This window comes from Calliphora vicina, chromosome 5 (genome assembly GCF_958450345.1).
Source record: "Calliphora vicina chromosome 5, idCalVici1.1, whole genome shotgun sequence".
NCBI classification, from domain to species: Eukaryota; Metazoa; Arthropoda; class Insecta; order Diptera; family Calliphoridae; genus Calliphora; species Calliphora vicina.
Genome location: NC_088784.1, coordinates 91705708 through 91716939, shown reverse-complemented (window position 1 = coordinate 91716939; position 11232 = coordinate 91705708). Strand labels below are relative to the sequence as shown.

Here is an 11232-nt window from a genome sequence, read left to right as displayed (position 1 = left end):
ATATTTTTAACCCGAAATTTTTTTTTTACAAAAAAAAATAAAAAAACCAAAAAAAAATTTTTTAAATTTAAAAAAAAAATTTTTTTAAACAAATTAAATTTAAAATAACAATTCGAAAAAAAAAATTTACAAAAAATTAAAAAAATAACTTGCAAAAAAACCTAAAAATATTTAAAATTTAATTTTGAAGTACAATTTGGTGGAGGGTATATAAGATTCGGCACAGCCAAATATAACTCTCTTACTTGTTTTCAATAATAAATTTAAAAAAATTATTTAAAAAAAACATTTTTGTGCAATAAAATTGTTTTCGCTAATAAATTAAAAAAAAAAAATTATAAAATTTTGTTCACCAAAAATATTTAACATTTTTATTTTAAGGTATAATTTGGTGAAGGGTATATTAGATTAGGAACAGCCGAATATATCTCTCTTACTTGTTTTATTGCTGCTTCCTAGCGACGATACATTGAACCAATTAATGATTCAATCGGTGGTATGTATAATTTTGAGTCCGTATTTTCGATTTTCAAATTTTCATAGCTTTTCTTGGGGATTGAGATCTGGCGATTGGGTAGGCTACTTCAAAACTGGTACCTCATTGCATTATAACCACTCGGTTAAAATCCTAGAGGTGTGTTTAGGCTCATTAGCGTGCTGGAATCTCCAAACTGGGGCATATTTTAATCAGCGTATGGATACATAACATCGTTTAAAATGGGTCAGTATCCGATTCCAGTCCTATGGATCCATATTTTGTCCTGAAACAGTCCCATGCCATAATATTGCCAACGTCGTGCTTGCCGTCTTAGAAATATGCTCCCATCACTGCCTCCTAAATTGTATCTGGATTCAACCGAAAATACAACAGTCAACCAGTTTAAATGTTTCTTGGAAAATTGTATACCAGAAGTACGGTTTTTTTAGTAATAAATGTTTATTTTGCGGGAGAGAGAATCTCGAACTCGAACCAGCCTCATTTGCCCTACGGCTGCGGTTAGTTCTAGGACTAATTTCCTATTTTAGATTATTGATAACTTCCCGGGAAGTTATTTTTGGGAATTTCTTAAACTCTCTTGTTATTAAATTATGTTGTCTTGCAGCAGTTTTACGAGGTCTTCCACGTGTAAAAAAATGATGGAAAATAGATATTTGGTACTGCAAAATCTACTTCCGATTGTTTCTTATTGAGGTTGCAAGCTTTTTTCACCAACATTTTATAGAATATAGAGAAATGATTTTAGCAAATAAAAAATTCTACTTATATGTAAAAATCATTTTATACTGACTAACCACAATAAAATATAACATTCATTAATTTAACCAATTGTTTGTTTATTTATTAAACATTTAGTTGAGTAAGAAAAAAGTCTTATGGATATAAAATGGAAAAAAATAACTTATCGTTAAAAAAAAATAATTTAAATGTAATGTAAACCTTAAAAAATAGCAAAATTATGATAATTCTTAAACATTATACAGAATATCGGTACTATAAATATAAAAAAAATATTATTAAAATTAGAACCAAACTATATTTATACATATAAATTTAATTATATTATGGATACTGTGTGTTGCCGTTTGTAGTGTTTTCTTTTATATTTTTACTGTAGGTGACGAGCAACGAATTCATGATTAACATTGGCCAGCGGTGCAGGAATATATAAAAAGTCTATAACATTTTATATAAAAATCTAGATACTACAATTTGAGATGCTTTTTAGCTTGACTTTTTTCCAATTTACGTTGTTTAACTTGCAAAAATTCCCTACGAACATCGGATGAACACATGTCCAGGATACAACATAATTTTTTATAGATTTGTTCGGCCATCGGAACAGTTGTTTCAAAGTCATAATGCTTAAAGCGTATTTGTTGTGATGAGGACGAAGCGCTACTAGAGCTACTTAGAAAATTAAAAGGTGATGAAAAATGTGGATAATGTCCGGGACTAGTGGGTGAATGGGCAGGTATTGAGAGAGAAGTTTTATTATCACTGAACGAGCTAGAACTAATGGCCGACGAAGTTTTGAGCCAAATGCGTAATACCGCTTTTACTGTACGCTTTTCGACGATTTCACAATGGGCCACTGCATCTATGGGATATGTAACAGCCCGTTGTTTTGTCCAAAATTTGGCATTTTTCTGTTGATCTATTTCGATGCGCTCACCGGATATGCCCAGAGCTACTTCAGTTTTAAAGAATTTCTTATCGATAATATTTAAATTATAACTACGATATACGGGAGCCTCCAACATGTCATCCTGACTTAGAATTCTTTGCTCCAAATCATCGACACGTCCTTCGGCACCGAATGTATTGTGACCACCATCTACATCATCTTTGTCCTCGGGACTATGGAATCCTTCGGCTCCCACACCCGTACAATTAAGGGAATGTAGTGCCATAGTCGCAAGTCTGGCCTTCTCTTCCTCCGAAGTCATAGATTTTGTGGGTCCATAATCTGCACGGGTATCCCCGACCAAAGGTCTTCTTTCAGCCAGTGTCAAGTGTGAAAATCCAAATTTTGAACAGGGTTCCCGATGATCTAAAGGCGGGAAATCTTCTAAGTCATCATTATCTTCAGTCATATATAATCCGTAATGCCGTATGGACTTAAGTGGAAGATCTGGAAACTCGACCGTAGCTTTGTAGCACACTAAGCCAATTACCTGGAACAAGTGAATGTTTTTTTTTAAAAATTTAGCATTATAAGTGATATAAGTAGACGAAAATTAGTTTTTCACTTACCTCCGCAATTTTGGCATGCGAAATAACACATATTTTTATGGGATAATTTCTTTCCTTCTCCGGCAGCATACTCAAAAATACATTAATTCGCTTCGTTTGTACTCCCGTCTGTGATGTACCATCGAATTTTGCATATTCTTGATATCGGTTTTGTACTTGTTTCGGACTATTGGCCAATTGTAGCGATAGTTTACTTTTCACCACCTCATTTTGTGGCATTGACTTCTCTTGTGACCCTATTGATTTGCGAACGAAAAAATCATTACGTTCGGGCAGTACAATTTCATCATCATAGTTGACACATTTCGTTTTCGCCGCTTTACGTCTTGCTATATCCATTTTTTCCAACTTCTGTGCCGTATTTGAACGAAATCGATGAGCTCCCACCTCTGGATACATTTGTATGTCAAATGATTGTGCGGTCAAGTCAACATCTTCGTCATCACTTTGATCGAGACCAGGATAACAAATAAAATCGACTTCTTGCAAAGTTGGATCATAGTTTCGATGTTGTGTTGGAGGTTGCTGCTGCGACTGTTGTGGTGGTACAGTTCCAAGTGAACGTCTCTGTTGCTGCTGCACATTGCGTGATATTCCATTTCCTTGGTATTTCCGCAAATAATGTTTGGGCAGATCATCGCTAACCATTACGGTCTCGCACATACCCGTATCATCGGTGGAAATAAAGGAGTTACGTATATGACATAATAACCAATGAGGATTGGAATAAGTTGCCATAATCGTAAAGCAACTTTAATATTTTTCGTTGAATTTTGTTCACTTTTTAGATTAGTTTAAAATAATTGTGAATTTTCATAAAAAATCGAAAACTCCTGTATTTTTTTGACAGCTTTGAATTATAAAACAGCTGATGGTTAACTAATATAAACGAAAGCTGCGAGCTGTGGTAATGCAGTTATCATTCTGAGCAAATGTAGTGATTATCAGTGATATATACAAAAGCTAAACTAAAGGTAATGCAGTGCCAACAGCTGTAAATGACAAATGCCATTCCAAAAAGTTGTTTTGATATTTACTTAAAAAAAAGTAAGCGAATTTTCTCAATTTCCTCAAAAATGATTTTATTAGCTAAACCTTTAGCCAGATTAGGGCTAAAACATAGGCATTTAAGAAAAACTGTAACAACATGGACACCTTTGGCCACTGCCTTCAATTCACCGCCATATAAGAAAATCAATTTTACACGTAATGAAGCGGTAAGAACATTTCATTTAGTTTTTTTCATTACATTAACTGACAATTTCTTTTAAATCTAGGGGCTATTTTGTATGCCAGAACTACGTAACCACGAAGGTTTCTTTCTGCTCAAAGATAATGTAGCCAACAAAACAGACGAACTGATACAAGAGGCGATTTCAGGCAAACGCCAACGTAAAATGGTCCAAATTTTTGATGAACTGTCTGATTCATTGTGTAAAGTAGCCGATTTATCGGAATTTATACGTATAGCTCACCCACAAAGTAAATATGCCCAAGCAGCAGAAGATGCCTGTATTAGTATTAGTGGCATAGTGGAACATTTAAATACCCACAAAGATATCTATATGGCCTTACGTAAAGTTGTGGAAGACGGCGATCTCATGGATACCACCGAAGTGGATAAACATGTGGCTAAACTCTTTTTATTTGACTTTGAACAATCAGGTATTCACTTAAAAGAAGATGAACGCGACAAGGTAGTGCGTTTAAATGACTATATTCTGCAACTGGGACAAAAATTTATGCATGGTGCTGTACAGCCTACTGCCTTTCCTAGAGGTCAAGTGCCAGATTCCATTAAAACTTATTTTCCTTCCGAAGGCGACCATGTTTTAGTATCTGGCCTCTATACAAATTCCGCAAATCCTCAGGCTCGTGAAGCAGCCTATAGATTGTTTTTATATCCCTCGGAACGGCAAGAGGAACTGCTCAGCGATATGCTAAAATGTCGCCATGCTTTAGCAAAAACATGTGGTTTTGATACTTATGCTCATCGAGCCCTTAATTCCAGCACTGTAGAAAATCCTGAAATGGTGCGAGAGTTTATAGATGAGTTGACCAGCGAATTACGGCCGAGAGCTGATGCTGACTTTCGACTAATGGAACAAATGAAACGCAAAGAGAGTGGAAATCCTCAGGCAACTTTATCGGCCTGGGATACTCCATATTTTACTTCGGTTATGAAACGTAATGCTTTAAATGCCAGTGCTAATGAGTTTTTGCCCTACTTCAGTTTGGGCGGTTGTATGCAGGGCTTAGATAATCTTATGCAATCCCTCTATGGAATATCTTTGCAAAACACAGAAATGGAACCTGGCGAGTCTTGGCATAACGACATCTACAAGCTGTCCGTTGTGCATGAAAAAGAAGGATTGTTGGGATATATTTATTGTGATTTCTTCGAACGTAATGGTAAACCAAACCAAGACTGCCATTTCACGATTCAAGGTGGTAAACGTATGCCCGATGGATCATATCAACTACCCATAGTAGTAGTAATGCTTAATCTATCCCAGCCTCGCTGGACAGGTCCCACCTTGCTATCACCATCTCGTGTTGATAATTTATTCCATGAAATGGGACATGCTATGCATTCAATGCTGGCACGTACCGAATATCAACATGTTACGGGCACTAGGTGTTCAACTGATTTTGCTGAGGTTCCTTCGGTTTTAATGGAATACTTTGCTAGTGATCCCCGTGTTTTGCGTACTTTTGCTAAACATTTCCAAACTAACAAACCAATGGATGAGGATATGTTACAAAGGTTGTGTGCTTCGAAGAATTTATTCTCCGCCAGTGAGACACAGTTACAGGTGTTTTACTCAGCATTAGATCAAATATATCATGGTGATCCTTTGAAGCAGGGCTCAAATACAACGGATACATTACAAAGTGTACAAAAAGGATACTATAGTTTACCTTATGTGGAGCATACGGTAAGTTTTATTTCCATATTAAAAAAGGAGTACCTGTTAATTATTCTAATTTTTTGCAGGCTTGGCAATTAAGATTCTCTCATTTGGTTGGTTATGGTGCTAAATATTATTCTTATTTAATATCAAAAACTATAGCCTCTTGGATATGGCAAAACTATTTCGAAAAAAATCCTTTTAATCGTGAAGCTGGCGAAAAATATCGCCAAGAAGTCTTAGCTCACGGTGGTGGTGTACCTTCCCGTCAACTAGTCGCAAATTTCCTAAAGCGAGATCTCACTCCTCAGAATTTGGCACACAGCTTGATACACGAAATAGATGTTAACAACGAAAAAATTAAAGATATGATAACAGTTGATAAATAAACATTATCCATTAATGTCACAATCTTCCTCACACTCATCAGACCATATTAAAAAATGCAAAATCATATTTAGTTAAATTGTTAACATTTTTAATAAAAATGTTGGTATTTTATAAAACAAAATTAAATTTTTCAATGTTTCATACTTAAACTAAAGGACAAGCTAAAAACACGGATTAATGGTGAATGGCTGGCATAATTTCAACGCCCACAAATTCTTTGGCAATTCGTACTCCCAAGAAGAATAATCCAAAACTTTTTACCACAGACCTACAAATGTAACAAAAATGAGGTTAGTTTTTTTAACAAATATTTTTTTGTGGAATACATACCATTGAAATTCATTGTGATAAATGCTTTTGAAGAAATTTACAGCAGGATTACTTTTTTGCACCATTTTTATGTAATATTTTCCAAAAAAAATACTTATGTTTTGCAGGGGAGTTTTAAGGTAAGAAGACTTTTCCAAATATTCTATGAACACATCTGATTTAGTTAAAATGAAACGAATTTGAATGAAACAGTATGACAGTTTATGTTTTTGAAAGAGATGCCATAAAGTTTTTAGTTTATTTACAATCACTCATCTTTGTTCAGCACCTTTTTGTGATATAATTTTAAAGTGTCACACAATTTGTAATTAAATATATTTAAAGAAACTTTGAATTCAATTTTTTAAATTTTAAACCATATTAAACACTAGTTGATTTTGTAAATAAGTTTTAAATTTCTCTGTATAACAGTTTTTATAGGATTCCCTTTAGCATTGGCAATCATGAACAGCAATAATAAACAGCTGATTTAACTGTCTTTAATGAAGAAGAAGACTTTGTTTTTTGTTGACAACAACACGTGTGGTTTACGTCGAAAAAAATATATTTTTCGTAAAATTTACCTAAAAAATGAGTGTTGAAAATATTTACACTTCTATCGGCTGCAACCGTACCACAGAAAGTGCGGACTGGGGCAGTAATGGCTTAATTGCCTTTGGAGCATGTAATGCCGTGGCCATTTATGATCCACAGGTAAACGATTTTTACAACAATATTTTCGAAACACCGGTCTCATATAAAAATTATATTTCAAGTTCGAGGCGTATTCAGCAAAAATAACCCACACCTACGTCAGACACTCGAAAAGAGTTAACACTGTAAGATGGTTAAAAAGTTTCCAGCAAGATAAAGAAATATATTGTTTGTCCGGCTCTGATGACAAATTGGCTATCTTATGGAATATTGAAAATCGTGATGACGTCAAAAGTTTTGAGTTAAAAGGTCACGAAAGTGGAGTTAATGCGGTCGATGGTTTACAGCGCTCGAATGGAGAATGGTTACTTGCGACAGCTGCTGCTGACTCCACTATAAAATTATGGTCATTTAATGAAAACAATGAAGAGCCCATTTGTAAACAAACTTTACTTTTAAATACTGGATTTTGTTTCACCCTAAGACTCAAGTTATTACCCAAGTCCGAACAAGTTTTACTAGCTTTTACAGCTGATGATGAAAGTGTGGCCCTATGGGCTGAAGATGTTGTACAAGAACAGCAATGTGATGAATTTAAATTTCAGCCTGTACATAAATTGCTGGGACACGAAGATTGGGTACGTGGCTTAGATTTTGTACGTGAAGGAGATGATTTACTATTGGCCAGCTCTTCACAAGACAATTTTATACGTTTGTGGCGCATAGCTCCCAGAAGCGCAGAGCAGGTTCTCAACAATAAAGTAGACATATTCAATTTATTAGATGAAGCTACTGGCGAAATACGTGTTGAGGAGAAAATTCTACAGTTGACCGGAGATTCGTGGTATGCCATTAGTTTGGAGTCTGTATTGTATGGCCACGACAACTGGGTGTATGGCGTTAATTGGTATAAATCATCCGAACAATCTCTAAGTTTGCTTTCTGCTTCCATTGACAAAACCCTAATTATATGGCAGCCTTCTGAAGAAGGTGGCATATGGATGGAAAAGGTGCGTTTGGGTGAAGTTGGTGGCAATTCATTGGGTTTCTTTGGTGGCAAATTCTCCAGCAATGGTAAATCTGTACTCGGTCATAGTTATCAAGGTGGCTTCCACATCTGGAAACAATCGGATGATAATGAGGCACTTTGGTTACCACAAGTAAATGCGGGTGGTCATTTTGGAGAAGTTCGCGATTTGGCATGGGAACCTCAAGGCGAATATGTTATGAGTGTTTCTGCTGATCAGACAACACGTATACACTCGCCATGGCGTCACGATGCAGAAACCTGGCATGAGTTGGCACGTCCTCAAGTTCATGGTTATGATATGCAAGCGTTAGCTTTGTTGTCACGTTATAAATTTGCCAGTGGTGCTGAGGAGAAAATTGTAAGAACTTTCCAAGCTTCTGCAAATTTCATCGAGAACTTTAGACGAATTACCAAAGCAGAAGATGACAAAGAAGGCGATCAGTTGTTGGAATGTAAGTGATGTTTTGAATTTTGTATATGATTATTAGTGTCTCATTGAAACCATTTTGTAGAAATACCACTTACACTTTGTAAAGAACTCAGGAAAACCACATTTTGAATTAGGATTTTAGTTAACTATCAGAGATTGATTACGACTATATCAATATACATAATATGTCCAACAATTTTTGTTGGTGTCAAACATTTCGTTATTTTAATCAAAAAAATTATACATTTTTCTTGCACAAAATTTGCTCCAAAAAATAACTTTTTTGTACATCAATGGAATATAAAAATTTTCTAGTTTTTCTCGTAATTTTGAACAAACTGAGAAATATATGAAGTTTTTTTTTCCTACAGAATAAAGTAAATTTCCTATTATGAAGCGACAATTTTGACCATGAAAAAATAGTATATATGTTTGACATTCCATTTTAAAATTTAACTTTTTTCATTTGCGACCCCATAAAGTATATTAATTCTGGATCAATTTAGATCGCTGAGTCGATATAGCCATTTCCGTCTGTATGTTGAAAGTCCTGCTTAGGTTGCTATTTAAATTTGGGAATATAGGACCACAAGTATCTGAGATATACGAAAAACTTGTATGTCTGTCTATATTTTGAAGTCAACTTTCCAAAGCCCCCAAATAACTTACTAACTTGATTGATGTACCAATATATACGCTAAAGTCCTGCTAAGGTTGCTATTTAAAATCGGACCTCGATTTAAATAATATTTAAAACTGTGAAGAAAGCAAATTGTTAAATAACAAAAACTTACTACAATGAAATAAAAATTTTATTTTTTTTTTTTTGAAAAAGAAACCCATAGAATAGACCCCTCAAAAAAAGAAAACTTTACTAAAGAAATTCAAATGGAAAAAATTGCCAAAAATACTTTATTATTATTGATTTTAATAGATTTTTTTCCTTCTCCTGTAAAAAAAATTAAAATTGTAGTTACGTCCGTTCGCATTTAATGTGACTAAATTACTCTTTTTAACTAAAAAAATTGTTACCAACATTTTTTTCCGACTAAATTGATTTATTTTCATTATTTATCTTAAAGAATATTTTTGGGAACTTAAATATGTATCTGTATTGGAATGAGTTTAAAGTACGGTAGTTTAGTATTATTAGCATTTATATATTTCCGATCGTTCATTAATTGCACGTAAATACTTCTTGCTAATTTAGTTTACTTTAAAATTATCATTAAAGTGTAAATATAATTAAAATATGTTTGTGAATTAAAATGAAAAATAGTTTAATTCCTCAAAAAAACTAAATAAGTTTGTCCCAATACTAAAGCAACATACATACCAAAACAACATCTCATCACACCACATTTATAACAATTGTCTTATAACTAATTACGAAATGATCTTTCAATATTTAGCTTTACCCAAAGGAGCTTCAGTACCTTCACTAGGCTTATCAAACAAAGCAGTATACACCGTGGAAAATCCAGCCACTGAGCAGCGTCATGTTAAAGATGAATATCCCGAAAACTATTTTACACCCATCACCTTAAATGCCCCACCACAAGAAGAGACCCTTATGCAAAATACTCTATGGCCAGAAATCCAAAAACTTTATGGACATGGTTACGAAATTTTTGCCTTGGCCTCTTCACCCGATGCTACATTGTTGGCATCGTCTTGCAAGTCGTCGAATGCTGAACATGCCCAAATTATTCTCTGGAATACAGCCACTTGGAAGCAAATTCAAAAATTATCTGGTCATCAATTGACTGTAACACAAATGCGTTTTTCACCCAATGGTCAATATCTGCTGTCAGTTTCGCGTGATCGCAGATGGTCGTTGTTCCAGCGTCAACCTTTGGATAATGAAAGTAATAAAGTTGCTACATTTGCTTTGTCCGCCTGCACGGATAAAACGAATGGTGTACATACACGTATTATATGGTCTTGTGATTGGTCTCATGATAGCCAATATTTTGCCACCTCATCCAGAGAGGGAAAAGTTGTGATATGGTGTAAAACAGAAGAAACAGAGAGTTCAGATGCTAACAAATGCACTCTAAATGGTTGGAAGGCTTTAGATGTTTTGGAACTTAAAAATGAGTCGATTACGGCCGTTACTTTTGCTCACACTTTGCATGCGAATGGTTCATACATTTTAGCTTTGGGTTGCGAAAGTGGTTTAATACATGTCTATCAATTTAATGGCAAATTTACTTTGTTATTGTCACTAAATAAATCGTAAGTACAAAAATTACAAAATGTATAAGAAATTTGTTTAAAATAATTAATTTATTTTCTATTAATATTTAGACAATCTCATCATCTAACCGTAAAACGCTTGCAATTTAGACCCTGTACCAGTGATAATACGCAATTCCAATTGGCCAGTTGTGGTGAAGATCATTTGGTTAGAGTTTATCAATTAAATTTATAATTTATTAAGTTTTGCTAATTAATTGTAATGCATACATTTTTTTATTAAAATAAATATTTACATATGTATATTAAAGTTTAAATAAAATGTTCATTTATTGAGTTTTTTATAATTTTTAGTTATATTAAGCTTGTATTCCCTTTTAAATTACAATTGTTTTTTGTGGCTCTTAATTTTAATTTACCATTTTCCATAAAAATCCTATTACTATAAAAAATATTAAAAATTTTATAATTTTATCTAGCATTATTATAATTTTGTAGCGTCTTTGAGTAGCTGCTTTTGATTTAAGTGGCTCCTTGAAAATATATTTTTTTA

General features: G+C 33.8%; 4 protein-coding genes across 4 annotated transcripts; 2 read left to right on the top strand and 2 right to left on the bottom strand.

Moving 5' to 3' along the window:
- Positions 1 to 1314: 1314 nt before the first annotated feature.
- Sin1 (SAPK-interacting protein 1) lies at positions 1315 to 3602 on the bottom strand. The gene is made up of 2 exons (XM_065513581.1): positions 2756 to 3602; positions 1315 to 2676 (listed from the first exon to the last, which is right to left on the bottom strand). Exons 1-2 carry the CDS (start codon positions 3491 to 3493, stop codon positions 1705 to 1707), a joined length of 1710 nt encoding a protein of 569 aa, XP_065369653.1. The 5' UTR covers positions 3494 to 3602; the 3' UTR covers positions 1315 to 1704.
- A 197-nt stretch (positions 3603 to 3799) lies between these two features.
- LOC135960827 (mitochondrial intermediate peptidase) lies at positions 3800 to 6183 on the top strand. The gene is made up of 3 exons (XM_065512223.1): positions 3800 to 3972; positions 4033 to 5694; positions 5754 to 6183. The coding sequence occupies exons 1-3, from the start codon at positions 3832 to 3834 to the stop codon at positions 6054 to 6056; spliced, it is 2106 nt and encodes a 701-aa protein (XP_065368295.1). The 5' UTR covers positions 3800 to 3831; the 3' UTR covers positions 6057 to 6183.
- LOC135960828 (uncharacterized) lies at positions 6124 to 6532 on the bottom strand. Its single transcript, XM_065512225.1, has 2 exons — positions 6388 to 6532; positions 6124 to 6325 (listed from the first exon to the last, which is right to left on the bottom strand). The coding sequence occupies exons 1-2, from the start codon at positions 6450 to 6452 to the stop codon at positions 6232 to 6234; spliced, it is 159 nt and encodes a 52-aa protein (XP_065368297.1). The 5' UTR covers positions 6453 to 6532; the 3' UTR covers positions 6124 to 6231.
- Positions 6533 to 6886: 354 nt separating this feature from the next.
- On the top strand, positions 6887 to 11036 carry Elp2 (elongator complex protein 2). The gene is made up of 4 exons (XM_065512062.1): positions 6887 to 7080; positions 7143 to 8502; positions 9893 to 10718; positions 10791 to 11036. Exons 1-4 carry the CDS (start codon positions 6958 to 6960, stop codon positions 10912 to 10914), a joined length of 2433 nt encoding a protein of 810 aa, XP_065368134.1. The 5' UTR covers positions 6887 to 6957; the 3' UTR covers positions 10915 to 11036.
- Positions 11037 to 11232: the final 196 nt, after the last annotated feature.